The following is a 24,427-nucleotide window of genomic DNA, read 5'->3' as shown; positions in this document are numbered from 1 at the left end:
GCATGCAAGTGGACACTGGCTCCGAGTAACTCTCATTAATTCTCGCACGTATTTGGAGTTGGGCTCCCCTCCCTTGTCTCCAGTTATGCGAAATCTGAGAATGTATAATAAACAGAAAATTCCTATCGTTGGCCAGTTTGATGCTTCCACTGCCTACAAGTCTGTTGTTCGGCCCCTCACGTTTTATGTGGTGGATCATGCGGGCACTGAAAACCTGTTCGGTTATAATGCTTTCCAGTTGTTCGGGTTCTCCATTGATGATGATGTGCACCTCATATCAGAGGATATTCCGTATCAACAGCTGGATGGATTGTGTTCTGAATTCTCGTCCGTGTTCTCTGTTGGTCTGGGTCGTGCCAAGGATTTTGAAGCCCACATTACTCTTAAACCTACAGCTCGCCATAAGTTTTTCCGGGCATGCCCTATTCCGGTGGCGTTGCGTGCACCTGTCAAGGCTGAGATAGACAGGTTAACAGCTTCACGGATTCTCCTTCCTGTTACCTCCTGCGAATGGGCATCACCAATCATGGTGGTTTCTAAACCAAATGGGAGTCTGCGATTGAGTGGTGATTTTAAAGTCACTGTCAACGCTCAGAGCCTCATTGACACTTATCCTCTTCCCCGTACTGAGGAGTTATTTACCAAGCTTGCTGGGGGCCAGTTCTTTTCCAAACTTGACTTATCGGAGGTGTACCATCAGTTGCCATTGGATGCGTCTTCCAAGGAATTTCTCATCATCAACACTTCTTGTGGGTTGTATCAGTACCAGCGGTTACCGTTTGGCGTTGATAGTGCGCCGGCCATTTTTCAGCGGTTTTTGGAACAGCTCACAGCTTCCGTTCCCGGCTGCATAAATTATCTGGATGACATTGTTGTCACGGGGGCCTCCACTGAGGAGCACCTTCGCAATTTGCGTTCACTGTTTCGGGTTTTGCATTCAGCTGGGTTGAAGTGCAATCTGGACAAGTCACAGTTCTTCCAACCCTCCATCGTGTATCTTGGTTTCCACTTGTCCCGTGAGGGTATACATCCTCTACGTCAGCATGTTGCGGCCATTACCGCTCTACCCCGGCCGTCCACGGTAAAAGAACTTCAGGCGTTTCTAGGCAAGATTGCTTATTATCACAAATTCATTCCATTCGTGGTAGCGGTAGCTCATCCTCTGCATCAGCTGTTACGCAAAAACGTTCCTTTCTGTTGGTCCGACGAGTGTGAGCAGGCTTTTGTCTGCCTGAAGGCTCATTTGCAGTCGGCGCCTTGGTTCTGGTGATTGACGCGTCCCAGTATGGCCTAGGGGCTGTTCTCACCCATCGGTATGAGGATGGGTCGGAACAACTCATCGCCTATGCTTCCAAGACCCTCAATGATGTGCAACGGCGTTATTCTCAAATCGAAAAGGAGGTGCTCGCTATCATTTATGCTCTAAAAAAGTTCAGCGTTTTTTTGTATGGTTCTAAGTTTCACCTCATCACCGACCACAAGCCACTGGTCTCTCTGTTCAGCCCATCGGCGTCGCTTCCGGATAAGGCAGCTCACCGCCTGCAACGTTGGGCCTTATACTTGTCTTGTTTTCACTATGAGATTCACTATCGCCCCACGGCCCAGCACGCCAACGCTGACGCGTTGTCGCGTTTGCCGATGGGCCCCGACCCGGTTTTCGATCGAGATGAACTACTCTGTTTCCACATTGATGAGGCAGAACGTCGTGCGGTCGAGGGTTTTCCACTTACAGGTTCGCAGGTTGCGTCGGCTACTGCGTGGGACCCGGTCCTGCGTCAGGTGATCGGTTTTATTCAACGGGGTTGGCCGGACAGGACCAAAGGCCGGGCATCGGATCCCCTTCGCAACTACCATGCCTTGTGCCTTCGTCTGTCTGTTCGTGATGGTGTTGTTCTTCTGGCCACGGATGGCGCATCTCCACGGGTCGTGGTGCCAGCCTCTCTTCGCAAAGATGTTCTCAAACTGTTGCATGAAGGCCATTGGGGGATTTCTCGGACTAAGTCCCTGGCCCACAGGCATGTTTATTGGCCCGGTATTGATTTGGACATCGCCCACATGGTCGCTGCGTGTGGTCAGTGTGCTCAACAACTGGCTGCACCCCGTACAATGCCCTCTCCATGGCCTGACCCGGCACGGCCATAGGAACGGGTGCACGCTGACTTTGCCGGCCCCTTCCTCGGCACTTATTGGCTGCTGTTGATTGACGCCTTCTCGAAGTTTCCGTTTGTTGTTCGATGTCCGTCGCCCACCACTGCGGCGACGACGCTGGCTTTGTCCAAAATCTTTGCGCTAGAAGGTCTTCCATCCACGATCATCACGGACAATGGCCCTCAGTTCTCTTCGCAGGCCTTCCGTGATTCTTGTACTGGACACGGGATTCATCATGTTACAGCACCACCCTTCCATCCGCAATCGAATGGGGAGGTCAAGCGCCTTGACCGCACTTTCAAAAGCCAGATGAAAAAATTCCTTAGTGATTTTTCCACAGATGACGCTCTGTTGCATTTTCTGAGTTCTTATCGCTTCACGCCTCTGGGTGATCGCAGCCCTGCTGAACTCTTGCATGGCCGCCAACCACGCACTCTACTTCACCTGCTTCACCCTGTCAGGCCTTGTACTGTGTCCCCTCGTGCGGGAAAATACTCGGTGGGCGCCAACATGTGGGCACGAGGGTATGGATCTCGCCCTAAATGGATTCCAGGGGTGGTCGAGGCTCTTCGCGGCCGCCGGCTTTGTGAAATACGTATGGACGACAGCATGGTTGTTTGCCATTACGACTAGATGCGCCCACGAGTGGTGGCCACGCCGGTGCCACCGCCCGTGCCTTCACCTCCACCAGCCCGAGAAGCCAGTCCTGTCACTGCTGCCAATCTCCTGTGCGTGTTGCTGCAGCCGACGTCGCTACCGCTTCCGAGTCCGCCGGAACCGGCCCCAGTCATGATGCCGCCTTCTCCGGGACCCATCTCGCTGGAGCACACCCCCAGGTCCACGACACCTATGGATGCTGCTCCGGAGTTTTCACCCATCATCTCGTCCAGGAGGCACGTTCCACGCACGGGCTTCCGTCCTGGACATTTTCGACCGTACTCTCGTGTTTCTCCGCGGGATCTTCTCGGGGCCTCCCAAGAGGCCATGGATGTCTCTGCACTGTCCGTGTCTTCCAGGAAGTGAGTGTTTTTTTTTCAAGTGGGGAAAAGTGTTGTGACAGTGCCACGACATTTAAGAGTGCCGCCGCGTCAGTATGTGCAAACGGCGATAGAGGCGCTCCGCAACTCGGCTGAGCTCGAGAGCGCCACCTAGCTACAAACGGCGCCACCCGCATGTCACGGCACGGAAGTCGAATGACCGATACGGAATTGGTAGCATGTAACCAGCTATTGTTTCTACGTTTGTATATCCACGCAATTTATTAGTGATTAAAGGTTATAACAATATCAGGATACAGAATATCGGTTCTTACCAGCCAAAATAAAAAATTTAACAGAGAAATAAAACAATGAAAAATTCCTGGAATTCTAAAAAATCCCTCGGTTTTCCCGGTTTTCTCCTGGATGAAAAAATTCCCGGGTTTTTCCTGGATCTCCTGGTTGTCCCGGGTCGTATACACACTGGTCAGTATTATATAAAGGTCACTAACTCTTCTTTGGGGAAAGGAATAAATTGACAAAGCATTTTTGGTTGCATATTTGTGAGAAGTGAATGAAGTACAGTTTTACAATCTTGTAACAACAGACAAAGACAGTGTTTACATGGTGCCTAGACGGTCAGCTGGTATGAATGTTGCCCACAAAAGACAGAGTCTGAAGAACAGTGGATTCTCCACTGCAGAGCAAAAGATTTGTTCTGGATCACTTTATCGTAAATATTCTGAACCCAAAATTTTGAGTGAAAAATAACACAAAAAGGTTCATGAACAGCAACATGCAAGAAAAGATGTGTTGCCTTTTTGTCACCTCAGTTATTACTTTAATATTTCTCATGAATGTTACAGAGGCTTGCTAGTATGACACTGTGTAAAAGTGACAAAGGTATCTATTAGTTAGCACTAAGGCTTCAGTCTGTAACACCAAAATAGTGAATATTGCATGAATGTTGCACAGAACAGTATAACATCTACTCTATTTGTATGACTTTATATGTTGACAGCTTCATAACTCTGAAAATAACGCAGTCCTAATTTAAACTGATAACCTTATTTATACAAAGGGATGGTGTTTTCCTCCTTAACTTACAGTAATACATTCTCTGAAACCAGACTACAGAAATTCACTGTTTGGTACGAAGCAGTCAGGCAATCAAAAATTATATGCAGCAAGAAAATATGATACCTTTGGCTATACCTGAAGCACTGGTATTTGTATCTCTTTCAGGTACCAGCTGCTCAACAACAGATTCAACAGAAGTATCTGCTGACTTTCCCGGTAATGGTGTCTGCGAGGTAGGTGCAGTAACAGCCTTCGAAGGAGTAGGACATCCCCGCAACAGCACTGGTGGTGGGGCTGGGCTTGCTGTTGTGCAGAGGCTGAAGTTCTTCTCATCTGCCAGTTTGCTGCTCTGAGATCGCAGTGGTGTCAACTGGCTCTGAGGCTGACTGTTTGAGAGCCTCTGCAGAAAAAAAAAATTAACACCACATTTCTAATATTACACAATAGTGCTACAAAAGTGAGTACATTAAAATATGTTAAGTTGATAGAAATAAGCTCATGAAAATCAAAGAACATTGTTTTGTACAGTAATTGATATTTTAGGCAGCATTGCTGTTGTCCCGAGAGTGAGATTAATAAGAAACTACATTTACAAAATTGCATAATATGTGATATGTAATCCAACTTGAAGCAAAAATTATACACTACTCTTTGAGAAAAGTGAAACACCAAGACCAAGATATGTGATCACAATGAATCTTATTCCCACTTATTAGGGACATGACACTATGTAAACAGTTGGCATTACAGACCTGTACATGCAATCTGACTGTGGAAACTCAATACGGGGCAGTGCCGCCACGTGCTGCCATCAGAGCCACAAGATGTCATGGCATAGAATCAAAGCACACCTGAATATGCTCCTGGGGAATACTCTGCTGCACAGTTTGTAGGCATGTTGAGAAAGCATCAGCTTTGGTTGCAGGAGGAGCTGAAGAAATGAGTTTCTGACCAATTGCATCCAAGACATGTTCAACGGGCGACATGTCAATGAACGGGCAGGCCAGAGAAGAGTGGTAACCGTCATTCTTCGAAGAAGTCTTGCACACTACGCGCCACATGCAACAGGGCATTGTCCTGCTGAATATGTTATGTGGAATGGCCTGCAGGAGGGGCAGTGCTCAACCTGAAAAACCTCCCTAAAATTGTGGTAACTGTTCAGATTGCCCTCAAGACATAGGAAGCGAGATCACATTTTACAGGAAACAGTTGCCCAAACCATCACACTTGGTATTCGTCTACCATGCTGCTCAACAAAATAGTCCGCCATATTGCGTTCACGATGGTGGTGTTGAATGCGCATGCTGCCATCACTGTAGGGCAAGTTGCAGCAGAACTCATCTGAAAACACTGCATTTTGCTGCTCAGGATGTCAGTGATGGTGTTCATGTGCCCATTTCAGTCTACAGCATTGGTGGGTTCTGGTCAATGGAAGCCAACGCAATGGCTTGCGTGCCACCCATCCAGCCCACAGAAGAGGGCATTACCACAGACATGTCCACATCTGTTGCACTGGTCCAACGTCATGCCAACATTGTAGACAAAGCTGTTCTGAGCATTATGGCCAAGTGGAGAAGATGAAGGCAATCTTGTGCTTTTGTGACAGTGTGTCATCCAGCACCCTGTCGGCAATGTGTACGGCCCTCTTCTCTCCACTGGTTCCACATACACCTCACTGTTCAAGCAGCATGCCCTGTATCAGCCACAATGTCACAGAACGACAGACCTGCCCCCCAGAGACCAATTATTCTGACCCGTTTGAATGCACTCACATGCCGACACTCCATCATGTGACATTAGCGGGCCATAGTGGCACTTGGTTAGACATTTCCACTTCATATGATGGCTCTGTACTGAATGAGCATTGTGTAACATTGACTTGTGCAGTTACACAAAAGAGGAAACTTCTGGAACTACATGCATTCCACCTCTCTGCCATTTAAATCACTTATTGTGGTTTTGCTGTTCTACACATCCTCGTATCATGGCATGTTGCAGACCACTGCTTCTGAGTGTTTCCTTTTTACAAACAGTAGTGTATTTACATAAAAAAAATTAGGCGAACTGTCAATATAGCCAAAAAAAGGTAACTCCACAATCAGACCCAGAGAAACACATAATGCTGGCCACTGCCATGTCATCCTCCACGTTACAGTATCATTTGGAAGTAGTAAGCAGAGACATGGGGTCAGCCAACTGCTCACTCAGCTGATGTCAGCTTTTCATTCTTTGAAGCCACCACTTCTCATTCAATTAGCTTCTCAACTGACCTCACAAAGCCATACACACGTGGTTCCAGTCCTTCTACCATTGAAAAATCCCTAGCAGTACAAGAAATTGAAGCAGGTCCTCATTTGACAGCTATGGAAGCTAAATTTTAAACTCAATTTATTGAGCATAGGCTTTTTATTGTCACCTTCTTCTCACCTCCACCCCACCAACCAATGGAGATTAAATGTTATCAGAACTCTCATCAGTACAACAATGACAAAGGCATAGAATATGACACTGGCTAAATTTATAGCCACTCTCATTTATTTTCTGTGTCACTTTTCCATGCTATTCAGTGTGGGTAGAGCATGGCTTATGAATACTTGCACTGGCAGTGGCCCAGAGACCAGTAGAACAAACAAGCAGAGTTATATTTACTAAGGAACACTATCTACCATTGGAGCCACTGTACTGTCTTATTGGGTAACCCCAACTGAGGGTCAAATAGCAAAATGATGGGCTTGTCATAGAAGATTAGGAGACACTTGGTAACACAGAGATCTATGTGAAACTTCTTGACACCATGTGTAATAGCCAATGCCTTTTTCTCTATTTGGGAGTAATTTTGCTGGGCCACTTGCAATTTTTTTTTATGCAAATGCAATGGCCTGTTGTACCACAGGCATATTTATGAGACAGTATTGCTCCAGTGCCACAATCTAAGGCATCAGTTGTCAGTGTTAAACATTTTCCTGGACTGAACATTGCTAAACAAGAGACCAATCTAAGGCTCTTTTTTAAGTTGTAAGAATGCTCTGTGGCTCACCTTGACCACACAAATTTAACTACTTTTTGTGCATTTAATCAGGCAGATAGGAAATCTAGGCTGCTTTGGGAATAAATTTCACATAATAATTAACTCTGATCAGGTAAAACTGTAATTCTTTAACCCCTTAACACCAGATGTCAAGAATTCACGTCATACCAATGCGACACTAACAAGTGGAAAGGTAACTGTTTTCAAGTGCCAGTGCCAGCAGGAGCAGATTCTACATGAAGCTACCAATACTTCTGACAAGTGCTGCCATCTCCTGAGAATTTTGGGTACTTCTAGAGACACAAACTTTAATTGTGTTCTCCCATGAAGAAACTTTTTCAGGTATTAAGGGGTTAAGGTTCTTGGGAGCTGGTAAATTATTGATTGCATCCACATGATCCTGTATGGATGTGAGTTCTTTTTACTTAATGTATGTCCACATACTTTACATTTGGTTCAAAGAAACTACATTTCGTGAGGCAAAAAGGCAGCCTGTGGGACTGAAGCTGCTCAAACAACATCTGTAGATTTTGCAGGTAACTAGCAACTCATTTACATACATAACACAATGGAGATACTTGGATGAGCTGCTCAACATATCTATGAAATACTGTGGGAGGTGAAACATGCCAAATGGGTTATTAATGATTAAAAAATGTTTTGTCTGATCATCTACAGGTAAATGAAGAAAGGTATTGCTGAGATCTATCTTGAAAAATAGTAGCACCCAATTAATTTACCCAACAATTCCTCCGTTATGATCACAAATGATGAGTGATGCATTTGATGTCTTTACTATCATGGATGTTGCCCATTGGCTAGATGATACTGGGTATACTACCCCCATACTTTACAATCTATCCATTCACACATGGCTCTACAGGTATGTGGGTTTGAAAGTCTGTTACACAACCTAATTTAGGTTCAAACAGTTGCTTAAACTGTGTACATAATGTATCAAGTTCTTTTAAATGAAAATCAGTTGAAACTGGATTTACTTGGTCTTGAATTTGAAAACTAAAAAATGCAGAAGCACCTAGATCAAGAGTTTACTACCAGCAGGGTTTGTTCCCAAACAAATATTTTTGTATTTGGCTTGGGCTATGTAATCTGACCACACAGTGACATTGACTATCCATTGTATACCAAAGACCCAAAAAAGTGGTACACCCACCTAATATCGTGTAGGGCCCCCACGAGCACGCAGAAGTGCTGCAACATGATGTGGCATGGACTCGACTAATGTCTGAAATAGTGCTGGAGGAAATGGCCACCATGAATCCTGCAGAGCTGTCCATAAATCCGTAAGAGTACAAGGGGAGGGGGGGAGCTCTTCTGCACAGCACATTGCAAGTCATCCCAGATATGCTGAAAAATGTTTATTTCTGGGGAATTTGGTGGCCAATGAAAGTGTTTAAACTCAGGAAAGTGTTCCTGGAGCCACTCTGTAGCAATTCTGGATGTGTGGGGAGTTGCATTGTCCTGCTGAAATTCCCCAAGTCAATCAGAATGCACAATAGATGTGAATGGATGCTGGTGATCAGACATGATGCTTACGTACATACCACCTATCAGTGTCGTATCTAGACACATCAGGGGTCCCTTATCACTCCAACTGCACATGTCCCATACCCTTACAGAGCCTCCACCAGCTTGAACAGTCCCATAATGACATGCAGGGTCCATGGATTTATGAGGTTATCTCCATATCTGTACATGTCCATTTGCTCGATACAACTTGAAATGAGACTCCTCTGACCAGGCAACACGTTTCCAGTCATCGTCAGTCCAATGTCGATATTAACGGGCCCAGGCAAGGTGTAATGCTTTGTGTCCTGCAGTCATCAAGGGTACACGAATAGGCCTTCGGCTCCGAAAGCCCATATCGATGATGTTTCGTTGAATGGTTCACACACTGACATTGTTGATGGCACAGGATTGAAATTGAAATCTGTAGCAATTTGTGGAAGGGCTGCACTTCTGTCATGCTGAACAATTGGTACTGAAGAAAATGGTACTGAAACAGAGGATGACAGACTAAAGGCCAAAATACTAAATGTCTTTTCCAAAGTTGTTTCACAGAGGAAGATTGCACTGTAGTTCCTTCTCTAGATTGTCGCACAGATGACAAAATGGTAGATATCGAAATAGACGACAGAGGGATAGAGAAACAATTAAAATCGCTCAAAAGAGGAAAGGTCTCTGGACCTGATGGGATACCAGTTCAATTTTACACAGAGTACGCGAAGGAACTTGCCCCCCTTCTTGCAGCGGTGTACCGTAGGTCTCTAGAAGAGCGTAGCGTTCCAAAGGATTGGAAAAGGGCACAGGTCATCCCCGTTTTCAAGAAGGGACGTCGAGCAGATGTGCAGAACTATAGACCTATATCTCTAACGTCGATCAGTTGTAGAATTTTGGAACACGTATTGTGTTCGAGTATAATGACTTTTCTGGAGACTAGAAATCTCCTCTGTAGGAATCAGCATGGGTTTCGAAAAAGACGGTCATGTGAAACCCAGCTCGCGCTATTCGTCCACGAGACTCAGAGGGCCATAGATACGGGTTCACAGGTAGATGCCGTGTTTCTTGACTTCCGCAAGGCGTTCGATACAGTTCCCCACAGTCGTTTAATGAACAAAGTAAGAGCATATGGACTATCAGACCAATTGTGTGATTGGATTGAGGAGTTCCTAGATAACAAGACGCAGCATGTCATTCTCAATGGAGAGAAGTCTTCCGAAGTAAGAATGATTTCAGGTGTGCCGCAGGGGAGTGTCATAGGACCGTTGCTATTCACAATATACATAAATGACCTTGTGGATGACATCGGAAGTTCACTGAGGCTTTTTGCAGATGATGCTGTGGTGTATCGAGAGGTTGTAACAATGGAAAATTGTACTGAAATGCAGGAGGATCTGCAGCGAATTGACGCATGGTGCAGGGAATGGCAATTGAATCTCAATGTAGACAAGTGTAATGTGCTGTGAATACACAGAAAGATAGATCCTTTATCATTTAGCTACAAAATAGCAGGTCAGCAACTGGAAGCAGTCAATACCATAAATTATCTGGGAGTACGCATTAGGAGTGATTTAAAATGGAATGATCATATAATGTTGATCGTCGGTAAAGCAGATGCCAGACTGAGATTCATTGGAAGAATCCTAAGGAAATGCAATCCGAAAACAAAGGAAGTAGGTTACAGTACGCTTGTTCGCCCACTGCTTGAATACTGCTCAGCAGTGTGGGATCCGTACCAGATAGGGTTGATAGAAGATATAGAGAAGATCCAACGGAGAGCAGGACGCTTCATTACAGGATCATTTAGTAATCGCGAAAGCGTTACGGAGATGATAGATAAACTCCAGTGGAAGACTCTGCAGGAGAGACGCTCAGTAGCTCGATACGGGCTTTTGTCAAAGTTTCGAGAACATACCTTCACCGAAGAGTCAAGCAGTATATTGCTCCCTCCTACGTATATCTCGCGAAGAGACCATGAGGATAAAATCAGAGAGATTAGAGCTCACATAGAGGCATACTGACAATCCTTCTTTCCACGAACAATACGAGAATGGAATAGAAGGGAGAACCGATAGAGGTACTCAAGGTACCCTCCGCCACACACTGTCAGGTGGCTTGCGGAGTATGGATGTAGATGTAGATGTAGAATTATCTTCAGTCATCATTGGTCCTGTTCTTGCAGGACCTTTTTCTGGCCACAGCGATGTTGGAGATTGATGTTCTACTGGATTTCTAATATTTGCGGAACACCTATGAAATGGTAGTACGGGAAAATCTCCACTTCATCGCTACCTTGGAGATGCTGTGTCCGATCGTTCATGCACCAACTATAACATCACATTCAAACTCACTTAAATCTTGATAACCTGCCATTGTAGCAGCAGTAACTGATCTAACAACTGTGCCAGACACTTGTTGTCTAGTATAGGTGTTGCTGACCACAGCGCCGTATTCTGCCTGTTCACATATCTCTGCATTTGAATATGCATGCCTATACCAGTTTCTTTGAAACTTCAGTGTATGTCAACATATTATGCTGAGGATGCCACAGCTATGGGGAACTGATATGCCAGTATGTGTTCACTTTAAACGCAAGAGACTGCCGCGCCTTTGTTGAATTGGAATTCCGCCACCACTCCAACAAGTTCCAGTTCCTGCATGAACTTCTGCATCCCAGCTGCTGCTGCTATTGGCTCTGGCAAAATATTGTGCAGCATGATGGTGGCTCTTGTTGTGTTGTTTTCATCACCCAGTGGCCAGGACAGACACTTGCTAGATGCCCCAGTTTGTGGCATGCAAAACAGGTGACATTACGGAGTGGGCAGTGACATCCTTGATCCCTTGGGCCACAACCTGGAGATAATTTCATTGCACTAACATTTGTGGGACTCTTTGATAATGACATGGAGGGAACTTTTGTACAAGGTTCCACTCATTTTGAGACATACGGACAGCAAAGGAAGAGCTTCCGTTTGTGCACGACTACCAGTGATGAGGGTGGTGGACAGGAGTACTGCAAAATCAGGTGCTCAGTAAATCAGATGATACTGTTTGGTTGCCTTCAGTCAGTCAGTGATAGTGACTATACTAGCATGAAAGATAGCACCAGAAGTACTGAGAAACATAGCTTGCACTCATGCTGTTACTTCATGAGCCTTGGCAATTTTTTCAGGGGTGGATCAGATGACTCTAATGTCTACATACTAATTTCTCTGTCAGTAGTTAGATGTATAACAACATCATGGATTAATGATTCTGTATATGATGCACCACTCTTTTTACAGGAAAAATCATAATTGCATATTATACCTTGGAAGTCAGCAATCCATGCTGTTATACAGTTTTTACTTACACTGCTTAACACATTGATTAAATGTGTGCCTAGCTGCAAACTACATGGGTCTGGTGACCGTAATAATCATACAGCAGACTACAAACATCAGTAAGGCTCAAACTATAGGGCATTTCAAAAAGGACTTCACAACTTTATTGTAGGGAAACACATCAAGTTTTTTTTTTTACTTTAAACTAAAGATGTTGTATGTGGCCTCTGCTGGTTATGCTGCACACATCCCATTGGAAGTCAATTTCTTTCAAAACTCACGGTAGCATTGCAGGTGTAACTTGTTCAGTGGCAGCATAAATTCTTGTTCTAAGTTCAGGTAGAAAAGCCAGCACAGGAGGTACAAACAGGATATCCTTGTGGGGAAAAAAATAAATAAAAAAATAGAAATAAATTTAAAAAAAAATTTAAAAAATCAAGCGGTGTCAGGTCAGGGAAATGTGGGGGCCATGCGTGCATCACGGCCAATCCATTGACCTGCAAAGTGGTCAATGAGAAAATCCAGGATGTCAGCCAGGTAGTGGGGTGGTGCATCATATTGCATGAAGTAAACATTTCAACATTTCGTTCTTGGTCATCCTCATCGATCTGTGGTATCAAAAATTGTTGTAACATATCCAGGTACACTACCCCATTTATCATTCTCTAACCGAAAAATAGGGCTGTACACTTTGTTCTTGCTCAATGCACAAAAAACGTTCAGTTTAGGGCTATCACAAACATGTTTCAATGTTTGAAGTGGACTTTCACTGCCCCAAATCCTACAGTTATGTGTGTTAACCTTGCCATTTAAGTGAGAAGTCTATTCATCAGAAAATATGATTTTGCCCAAGAAATGTTCATTTTCATGTAATGGATTTGTGGCGTTGATAAGTCACATCGACCATCTAAAGCATGATCTTTGAACTCTAACTGCTCTGATGAGCCGCCGTGTTAATGTGCTAGTCAGCCTTTGTACATTGTAGAGCGTACATGTGTATCTTCCTTTGTGCTGAAATATATGTATGTATAAACATTTATGGGAACAGTTTGTTGCATATACAGTTATCCGTATTCCCAATCACCCATATTGGTGATGCTGAAGTTTCTACGTCTTCTGCGACTTCTGCGCCAGCTGTGTGGAATCAACAGGTTTTACGTTCGATGCCATGGCTGCCTCACCCGACGTTTTATGTGAGGATTTGGAGACTCAACTACTACTACCAGGCCACTCCAATCCCCTGCCAATGGTTGTTTCACTGCTAACGGACAGTCATTCGCAATCTCCAACAAAGTTAACCTCAAACTTTGCAGCTCTACAACGCCTGAGTGTTACGCCATTACCTCAAACAATTGACTCCAGTTTTGTGTCGGCAGACTGTGCATGCCAACATGCACATGAAGTGGACAATTTCCAAAATCGTGTAACGATCAATCGCTCGTGTAGCGTTCAAAGGGACCCAAATTTGCACATGTGCTTTGCAAGGTCGGTTACAGTAGTGCTGAGTGCAATGCCGCCATTCATCCAAAACACACATGCAGTCAACTGCTATCAATTTATGCCAGTTTTGTCTTCCTCACAATTTAATAATGGAAATTTTTACACATCAATTTCACCAGGCTAAACCACCAGATCCATCACCAAATTTCTCTACCACATGGGTTCGAGCACACCCGACGGCACTTCGCCATCCAGGAACGTCATACCACGACAATGTGACCGCCAGCAGGTTTCAGCTTTGATTTGTGCGCTCGCTCCTTCCGCAGTACTGTCTGCGCCTGCCACACTGGCCTTCCTGTCATTCCCGAGGTGGACAATTTAAGTACTGTGCCTTTAACCTCTAGTCCAGTTTATGGGCCTACATCACGTACCGTTCGTTCCCACGGTATTGACCGTGCCTGCCACGTCTTGCTTCTGTGACTCATCAAGAACATTGCAACAGGCTGTTGTTCGGGACGTGTTTGCTAGTAACATGCCCACACCAGTAGTGACGAGTTACAGGACAGCCTATCCTACCATGGGACAGCAAGCCTTCCAAGATATGTTGAAGCCACCCTCGTTGCCCCCCCCCCCCCTCCCCCCCGACCATCTGTCGAAGCTACCTCCTTTATACAAGGCCACCCTCGTTGCCCCCCCCCCCCCCCACCTGGCCATCTGTCGAAGCTACCTCCTTTATAAAAGGACAACTCCTCTGCCATCCCAGTTGGACCATCCGGACAAATTTTCCACTGCCGAGCCGGATAATGAGTTAGCTCATCCCATGGTAGGGTCTTCTCCTTCTGATGATTCATCACCGCATTCACAGGTTTCCCAAGCACGTTGTCATCAACCCCATGTGCAGGTTTTGATGACGTTTCATCAACTGGAGAGACTTGCTCCCTGACTTTCAACTTGCGCTGCAATGTACCATCTAACTGCGTTGACAACATGTTAATTGTCGCTTTCGACGACCGTGTGCTCGTGCTCCTTACAGACACTGCAGACTCGACACTCAACAAGGAACTAGATGTCAAGATAGTGCATTCATCTCCTCGGACTGCTCGATCTGCATTAGGGGCAGGCACACTCGATGGCCGCACCCCTCCCTACATCTCTACTCCCGTGCCGGCCTGACGCACTGTTTGCCCCTGCTGGCTGTCTGATTACGATGTGGACCTGCAACCCGTCACTGCGCCTTTGCATGCCGGCCTGACTGACATGGAGCTTCCAGTCATGCGCCTGCCACCTCGCACTACTCACTCTGACACTGATGCCCACACGACCTCCCGTCAGGTCTCCGTACTGCGGGGAGGTGGGGGAGGGGGAGGGGGGCTGTGTAGCGTCAATAGGTCACATCAACCATCTAAAGCATGATCTTTGAACTCTAACTGCTCTGACGAGCCACCACGTTAATGTGCTAGTCAGCCTTTGTACCTTGTACAGTGTACACATGTATCTTTCTTTGTGCTGAAATATATGTATGTATACACATTTATGGGAACAGTTTGTTGCGTATACAGTTATCCATATTTCCGTTTCCCATAGATTTAACATATCCGCACAGAAGTTCTTGTGAGCAATTTTATCAGTGTCTTTTATTGCTTGTATGATTGTCAATCAGCACGGTTTCAAATGCAAAGAGTTTCTCAACACATGCTAAACAGTCATATGTGGGATTTGCAGTTCACAAAATGTACGTGGGGTTGATTTTGTAGGGTTGTTGACAAAATGTTGTCACACTTGCTCAAAGACATTGTCAGATGTGCTTGGTTGACCTGATGATTTCCCATGTCTTATCGAGCACCTTGTTTATACAAGACATTTATGCCACTTATAAATTGTAGGCCTACTAGGAGGATCTTTAGCATACTTTATGTGGAAATTATGCTGACCTGTTGTTGCCAACTTTGATTCTTCAAACCAAAACACACAGCTAGCTCACTCGGGGTCCAGTGTAGGCAGCCATTTTTAATGCAACTGCCGCTAGTGCTCCTTATGGTGTGATTCGACACTAGCGAACTACGTGAGACAAAACGTGGTATATTTCCCTACAAATTGACACTGAAATCACCTCTGTAGGTACTGTGAATTAATTTAAATGAATTTTTAATGCTGTAAAGTCCTTTATGAAACACTCTGTATTGTGGTCAGACATAGGGCATAGTTTCTGCATTACTTTGTACAGTTTATTACTAGAAGTAAGAGTGCTCTCTGACATTCAGGGTCTGTTATGTGACTTGCCTTGCAGTGAAGAATAAAATGACATAAATAGACCTCCCAATTCTTGTTTGCCTTTTCGAAGTAAGCAAATGGTTGAGGGGGATGTAATGATGCAGCTGCAGACTATTGTTGCTTTTTCAGTAATTCCTGCTGCTGCTGTTAGAATTCTCACTTTTTTCCTTGCTATTGCTGCAACTGTTGCTGCTGCAACTGTGACTGTTGCTGCCATAACTTTAGAAACTTGGGATATCTGCTTTACAGTGAATAGGTTCATCATGAGACATCAATTTTTTGCAGAATCTTAGAACATATTCTGAGCTCAAAAATAAAGAGGCATCTTGAACAGAATGACCTCCTCAATGCCTGTTGGCATGGATTCTGAAAACATCGGTCATGTGAAACCCAACTCACCCCTTTCTCACATGAAATTCTGAAAACTTTGGATCAAGGTAGACAAGTAGATGCATTTCTTGATTTCTGAAAAGCATTTGACTCAGTAACACACCTGTGTTTATTGCCAAAAGTTTGATCATATGGGGTGTCAAGCAAAATTTGTGACAGGACTGAGAACTTTTTGGAGGGGAGGACATAGCTTGGTCTCTTGGATGGAGAGTCATTGTCAGTTGTAAAAGCAACTTCGAGTGTGCCCCAGGGAAGTGTGTTGGGACCCTTGCTCTTCACATTGTACATTAATGACCTTGCAGACAATACAGCAATAACCTCAGACATTTTACAGATGATGCAGTTATCCATAATGAAGTACTGTCTCAAAGAAGCTGAGAAGCTGCATAAATATTCAGTCAGGTCTTGATAAGATTTCAAAGTGGTGCAAACATTGGCAACTTGCTTTAAATGTTCATAAATGTAAACTTGTGCATTTCACGGAACGAAAAGATGTAGTATCCTATAACTATAATACCAAAGAGTCACTTTTGGAGTTGGCCAACTCGTACAAATACCTTGGTACAACACTTCGTAGGGATGTGGTAGAGTTCAGTTTACTGGTAGAATAATGGGGAAGTGCAATCAGTCTACAAAGGAGATTGCTTACAGATCACTCATGTCACCCATTCTAGAATATTGCTATAGTGTGTGGGACCTGTACCAAATAGGACTAACAGGGGATATTGAACATATACAGAAAAGGGCAGCACGAATGGTCATAGGTTTGTTTTGCCCATAAGAGAGTGTCACAGAGATGCTGAACTAGCATATTCTTGAAGATAGACGTATACTATCCTGAAAAAATCTACTAATAAAGTTTCAAGAACCAGTTTTAAATGATGACTCTAGGAATATACTACAACCCCTTATGTATCCCATACATAGGAATCGTGATGACAAGATTAGAATAATTACGGCATGCACAGAAGAATTCAAATAACCATTCCTCCTACGCTACATATGTGAATGGAAAGCAAAGAAACCTATCTGAGGTTATTACTGTATTGTCTGCAAGGTCATTATTGAACAGTGTACTGGTACAATAGGATGAACCCTCTATCATGCACTTTGTGGTGGTTTGCAGAGTATGGATATAGATATAGATCAGAGTGTCCTCATCACCACATTTCTGTCCTACTTGGAATAAGAAGAATACAATTTATGATCATTGGTTGATTGGTTGGTCAGATAATTTGGGGGAGGGACCAAACAGCGAGGTCATTGGTCCCATCAGATTAGGGAAGGAGGGGGAAGGAAATCAGCCATGCCCTTTCAAAGGAGCCATCCTGGCATTGGCCTGAAGCGATTTAGGGAAATCATGGAAAATCAGGATGGCCGGACGTGGGTTGAAACGTCATCCTATCGAATGCGAGTACAGGGTGCTAACAACTGCGCCACCTTACTCAGTATGATCATTCACACTGGCGTTCATACAAAGTCCATTGGAACAGTCAGCCAGTTCCTGTGGCCAACAATGACGGAGCTACCCAAGAGCAAATTCTAGAGCATAATAGAAGTGTCAAAGCGTGCGCAAATAGTCCAGGGAACAATCCAAATAAAAAATGTAAACACAGGCATGATCAGTCACTCTATTATCACAGGCTCAAATCAAAGGCTTCAGAAGAATGAGAGAACAGCTGGACAAGTGCAGGGCTGCAGTATTGCTATAGTGTGTGGGACCTGTACCAAATAGGACTAACAGGGGATATTGAACATATACAGAAAAGGGCAGCACAAATGGTCATAGGTTTGTTTTGCCCATAAGAGCAAAACAACTCTTGCTTCAGCAGATGAGCCCAATCCCACGTCTTCAGTGGTAACACTCCCTGCAGGAATAAGATATGATAGAGCTGCTAAGCCGGAGTGTCTCTGATTTGTCCTCCAAATTGATATTCACATTTGGCAGATAATCCAAGTCATTGTCAGATACTAAAATCACCTTGTTCCCATATCCATCCTCCTACATAGGAGTATTATGCATGTCATGTGCCAGTGCTTTTTACAGACAGCAAGCTATCTATATGTGTATCAAGTCTGGATGAAATTGTTCCACACGTTCCACATTCATGCTTTAAATGTCATCCCCTTTCCACCCCCACCCTCACCACCATTCCCATCATTAGAGGTCAATTTTCATCAGCACTGCTATGCTTTAGACCTGGAAACACTGAATACCATTTATTCACCATTCTTGATTATTTTTGCATCACCCATTTCCACAGCATATCCCCCATGAACCATGGACCTTGCCATTGGTGGGGAGGCTTGCGTGCCTCAGCGATACAGATGGCCGTACCGTAGGTGCAACCACAACGGAGGGGTATCTGTTGAGAGGCCAGACAAACATGTGGTTCCTGAAGAGGGGCAGCAGCCTTTTCAGTAGTTGCAGGGGCAACAGCCTGGATGATTGACTGATCTGGCTTTGTAACATTAACCAAAACGGCCTTGCTGTGCTGGTACTGCGAACGGCTGAAAGCAAGGGGAAACTACAGTCGTAATTTCTCCCGAGGACATGCAGCTTTACTGTATGATTAAATGATGATGGCGTCCTCTTGGGTAAAATATTCCAGAGGTAAAATAGTCCCTCATTCGGATCTCCGGGCGGGGACTACTCAAGAGGACGTCATTATCAGGAGAAAGAAAACTGGCATTCTACGGATCGGAGCGTGAAATGTCAGATCCCTTAATCGGGCAAGTAGGTTAGAAAATTTAAAAAGGGAAATGGATAGGTTAAAGTTAGATATAGTGGGAATTAGTGAAGTTCGGTGGCAGGAGGAACAAGACTTTTGGTCAGGTGATTACAGGGTTATAAATACAAAATCAAATAGGGGTAATGCAGGAGTAGGTTTAATAATGAATAAAAAAATAGGAGTGCGGGTTAGCTACTACAAACAGCATAGTGAACACATTATTGTGGCCAAGATAGACACAAAGCCCATGCCTACTACAGTAGTACAAGTTTATATGCCAACTAGCTCTGCAGATGATGAAGAAATTGATGAAATGTATGACGAGATAAAAGAAATTATTCAGGTAGTGAAGGGAGACGAAAATTTAATAGTCATGGGTGACTGGAATTCGTCAGTAGGAAAAGAGAGAGAGGGAAACATAGTAGGTGAATATGGATTGGGGGGAAGAAATGAAAGAGGAAGCCGCCTTGTAGAATTTTGCACAGAGCATAACTTAATCATAGCTAACACTTGGTTCAAGCATCATGAAAGAAGGTTGTATACCTGGAAGAATCCTGGAGATACTAAAAGGTATCAGATAGATTACATAATGGTAAGACAGAGATTTAGGAACCAGGTTTTAAATTGTAAGACATTTCCAGGGGCAGATGTGGATTCTGACCACAATCTATTGGTTATGAACTGCAGATTGAAACTGAAGAAACTGCAAAAAGGCGGGAATTTAAGGAGATGGGACGTGGATAAACTGAAAGAACCAGAGGTTGTACAGAGTTTCAGGGAGAGCATAAGGGAACAATTGGGGGAAAGAAATACAGTAGAAGAAGAATGGGTAGCTCTGAGGGATGAAGTAGTGAAGGCAGCAGAGGATCAAGTAGGTAAAAAGACGAGGGCTAATAGAAATCCTTGGGTAACAGAAGAAATATTGAATTTAATTGATGAAAGGAGAAAATATAAAAATGCAGTAAATGAAGCAGGCAAAAAGGAATACAAATGTCTCAAAAATGAGATCGACAGGAAGTGCAAAATGGCTAAGCAGGGATGGCTAGAGGACAAATGTAAGGATGTAGAGGCTTGTCTCACTAGGGGTAAGATAGATACTGCCTACAGGAAAATTAAAGAGACCTTTGGAGAGAAGAGAACCACTTGTATGAATATCAAGAGCTCAGATGGCAACCCAGTTCTAAGCAAAGAAGGGAAGGCAGAAAGGTGGAAGGAGTATATAGAAGGTTTATACAAGGGCGATGTACTTGAGGACAATATTATGGAAATAGAAGAGGATGCAGATGAAGATGAAATGGGAGATAAGATACTGCGTGAAAAGTTTGACAGAGCACTGAAAGACCTGAGTCGAAACAAGGCCCCAGGAGTAGACAACATTCCATTAGAACTACTGATGGCCTTGGGAGAGCCAGTCATGACAAAACTCTACCATCTGGTGAGCAAGATGTATGAGACAGGCGAAATACCCACAGACTTCAAGAAGAATATAATAATTCCAATCCCAAAGAAAGCAGGTGTTGACAGATGTGAAAATTACCGAACTATCAGTTTAATAAGTCACAGCTGCAAAATACTAACGCGAATTCTTTACAGAAGAATGGAAAAACTGGTAGAAGCGGACCTTGGGGAAGATCAGTTTGGATTCCGTAGAAATGTTGGAACACGTGGGGCAATACTAACCTTACGACTTATCTTAGAAGAAAGATTAAGGAAAGGCAAACCTACGTTTCTAGCATTTGTAGACTTAGAGAAAGCTTTTGACAACGTTAACTGGAATACTCTCTTTCAAATTCTGAAGGTGGCAGGGGTAAAATACAGGGAGCAAAAGGCTATTTACAATTTGTACAGAAACCAGATGGCAGTTATAAGAGTCGAGGGGCATGAAAGGGAAGCAGTGGTTGGGAAAGGAGTGAGACAGGGTTGTAGCCTCTCCCCGATGTTATTCAATCTGTATATTGAGCAAGCAGTAAAGGAAACAAAAGAAAAATTCGGAGTAGGTATTAAAATTCATGGAGAAGAAGTAAAAAGTTTGAGGTTCGCCGATGACATTGTAATTCTGTCAGAGACAGCAAAGGACTTGGAAGAGCAGTTGAACGGAATGGACAGTGTCTTGAAAGGAGGATATAAGATGAACATCAACAAAAGCAAAACGAGGATAATGGAATGTAGTCAAATTAAATCGGGTGATGCTGAGGGGATTAGATTAGGAAATGAGACACTTAAAGTAGTAAAGGAGTTTTGCTATTTAGGGGGTAAAATAACTGATGATGGTCGAAGTAGAGAGGATATAAAATGTAGACTGGCAATGGCAAGGAAATCGTTTCTGAAGAAGAGAAATTTGTTAACATCGAGTATAGATTTAAGTGTCAGGAAGTCGTTTCTGAAAGTATTTGTATGGAGTGTAGCCATGTATTGAAGTGAAACATGAACGATAAATAGTTTGGACAAGAAGAGAATAGAAGCTTTCGAAATGTGGTGCTACAGAAGAATGCTGAAGATAAGGTGGGTAGATCACGTAACTAATGAGGAGGTATTGAATAGGATTGGGGAGAAGAGAAGTTTGTGGCACAACTTGACTAGAAGAAGGGATCGGTTTGTAGGACATGTTCTGAGGCATCAAGGGATCACAAATTTAGCATTGGAGGGCAGTGTGGAGGGTAAAAATCGTAGAGGGAGACCAAGAGATCAATACACTAAGCAGATTCAGAAGGATGTAGGTTGCAGTAGGTACTGGGAGATGAAGAAGCTTGCGCAGGATAGAGTAGCATGGAGAGCTGCATCAAACCAGTCTCAGGACTGAAGACCACACAACAACAACATCCCACACCAAACCCCTAGGGGTAAAATGTCATTGGAATGTTGGCCAATCAGACTAACATCACCAAAACTATGCACTCAAACACTAAAGCCAATCGTTTTAAAATCAAACCTTCACACAATCCCCTAAAGGTGGAAGCAATATTTTATCTCAATAGATACTAAAACATATGTGTACCTAGTTTGGCTGAAACTGCTTCAGCTGTTACCAAATCATGCTTATATATCACCACTTTCTCACCCCCCCCCCCCCCCCCCTACAAATAGAGAACATACAGATGTCTTATTCACATGGTACTTATGGTACCTGAGTTTTGTTAAAATTGTTGCAGCCAATCTGGATGCAAGCACGCGTGTGGCTTTTTCCCAAAAAAATGTGAGCCAAACTTCCTCCTGTCCAGGTTAATACCTTTTTACTCATCAGAAACTGTTATTCCCTCAGTTGTAGCTGAGAATTTCTTTTCAAGTAATCCTTTATCACTCACATTTCAGACTAGTTTAGCCAATTAAGCGTTTAAAGTTCTGATTCGTGGCAAGAGTCAATATTACATTTCAAAAAATAAGGCTATGTTATTTTTATTTTCCTGAAATAATATTCTCTTCTTACATTTTTGCCTTCTTTCCTATTAGTTAATATGAGATACTGAAGAATTTTTTTTAAATGCCCAGAATATTGCTAGTTTGTTAACTGCTGGCAGCTGATGGGAAACCAGTGCTCCGACCAGTGGCAGCCACAGGGATGCCAGTGCACCAATGGGCTCGGCCAAGCGACAACATCCTAGGTGATGTGCAGTTGGTGTCTAGGTTGGAGTCCAGCTGGAGTCCTAGGCTGCACTGGGTTGACACACAGTTGGAATCCAGGCTGCACTGAACTGCTGCTGGTGAATGCTAATGATAGATGGGCTGTAGGGTGTACCTGCATAGAGCCCAGAGTGTAAGCAGACGTTATCGGGCAGTGGTCGTGCAGTGCCTTAAATAATCTGGAGGAATGATTTCCGTGGATGACATATCATGTGCAGACATGACGTGGTCAGATGCTCATGCTGTTGGCAGGGTATGTTTATGCCTCTAGCAGAGCCCACTGAAGTATGATACGTACACCGAGCGATGTGGTACAATGTTTACAAATCCACAGGTTGTTGTTGAGGTATGCCAACATTAAGCAAACGTGCGGTGTTTTCAGCTATGTGTGGCCTCCTTCAGCAGACAACAGCAGGAGTAAGGCAACCTGCTGGCCATAGGTGTATGCACTGGCAGTGGCAGTGGCCAGGTGACTGGCCTGATCACAATACTCCTTTCCTCTTAAAAAGATGGTAGAATCATTGAGGTACTGATGGGTGTAGCTACAGTGGAAGGACCACTGGGATCTTGTCGAAGCATCAATGGCCTTCGGGAGATTGGCTTGACTGCTGGCAAAGCCACAACACTGATAGGCTCAGCCAAAGAGAAGATGCCCTTGTGGGTGGAGACAGTCCAAGGCAGTGGGCACATCACAGATGCCAGAAGAGAATGGGTCTGTGATGTGAACATGCCAGAGAAACAAGACATATGAGGTGGCAGTGCCAGTGCCAGAGACACAGAAGGAAGAATCAGATTGGAAACTTGCACAGAAATTGGCACCAAAATTAGAGATGAACACCTGTGCACAGATGAGGCAGACAACAGGAACACAAAGACTTGTCCAGAAGACAGTGTCAGATCAGGTAAGTAGGCCATGCCAGTGGCAAAATAAAGATGTGCCGGCATCAGAAGGGATCACACCAGTAGCAAACATGTGTACTGAGTAGACACAAAAATTGAGATCTGAAGACTCATCTGAAAGTTAACATTGAAGCAGGTAAAGATCTGTACCGGTGGGAGTAGGAGCTATGCCAGTGGCAGAGTAGAAGCATCCATACCACTGGCAGAATTGAAAAAGGTGTGGCAATCCAGAATGAAAAAGCAGTACCAGCAGCAGACTGGAAAAGGTCATGCCAGCAGCAGAGTGGACAACGTCATGCTAGTGGCGGAATGTAAAAGCATGTGGATGGCTGAATGGAAAAGCTGTGCAGGCAGCAGAATGGATGAGCTAGACTGGTGCCACAATGGAAAAGCCGTACCAGTGGCAGGATGGAAGAGCTGTGCTGGAGGCAGAATGGAAAAGCCGTGCGAGCAGCAGAAAGGAGAGCCATGCTGGTGGCAGAATGGAAAAGCCATAATGGCAGTGGAAGGGAGAGCCACATCAGCAGCAGAATGAGCTGCACCTGCAGCCATAGGGAGAGTGGCACTGGCGGCAGAAGAGAAGGCTGTGCTGGTGGCAGAAGAGCAGTTCCAGATGGAGAGAAATATGGGCCAAAATTCCTGATGTGGTCGTTATGATGGTATTCTTGACCGAAGCCACTACTATTCGGTCGAATAGCTCCTCAATTGGCATCACGAGGCTGAGTGCACCCAGAAAAATGGCAACAGCGCTTGGCGACTGGATGGTCACCCATCCAAGTGCTGGCCATGCCCAACAGCGCTTGCCCCTCCTATCTGCATCCTCCTCGGAAGATGACACGGCGGTCAGATGGTCCCGGTAGGCCACTCATGGGCTGAAGACAGAGTGAGTGAGTGAGTGAGTGATGGCAGCCACTGGATAGTCTGGGAAGGCACAGAAAACGGTGACCAGAAACAGTGGTGTGGTGTATGGTGCCGTCAGCTTGGGTGGAAGCACGCTAG

General features: G+C 44.4%; 1 protein-coding gene across 2 annotated transcripts in view; it reads right to left on the bottom strand.

The window, feature by feature from the left end:
- LOC126473368 (ankyrin repeat and BTB/POZ domain-containing protein 2) overlaps window positions 1-24,427 on the bottom strand; it is a 661,367-nt gene that overhangs the window by 225,666 nt on the left and 411,274 nt on the right. For both annotated transcript variants that reach the window (XM_050100375.1, XM_050100376.1), the window contains one exon: window positions 4,329-4,605. In XM_050100375.1, coding sequence (XP_049956332.1) covers window positions 4,329-4,605 — 277 coding nt within the window. The remainder of the gene's footprint in view (window positions 1-4,328; window positions 4,606-24,427) is intronic.

This window comes from Schistocerca serialis, chromosome 4, assembly GCF_023864345.2.
Source record: "Schistocerca serialis cubense isolate TAMUIC-IGC-003099 chromosome 4, iqSchSeri2.2, whole genome shotgun sequence".
NCBI classification, from domain to species: Eukaryota; Metazoa; Arthropoda; class Insecta; order Orthoptera; family Acrididae; genus Schistocerca; species Schistocerca serialis.
This window is presented reverse-complemented; position numbering and strand designations above follow the sequence as displayed.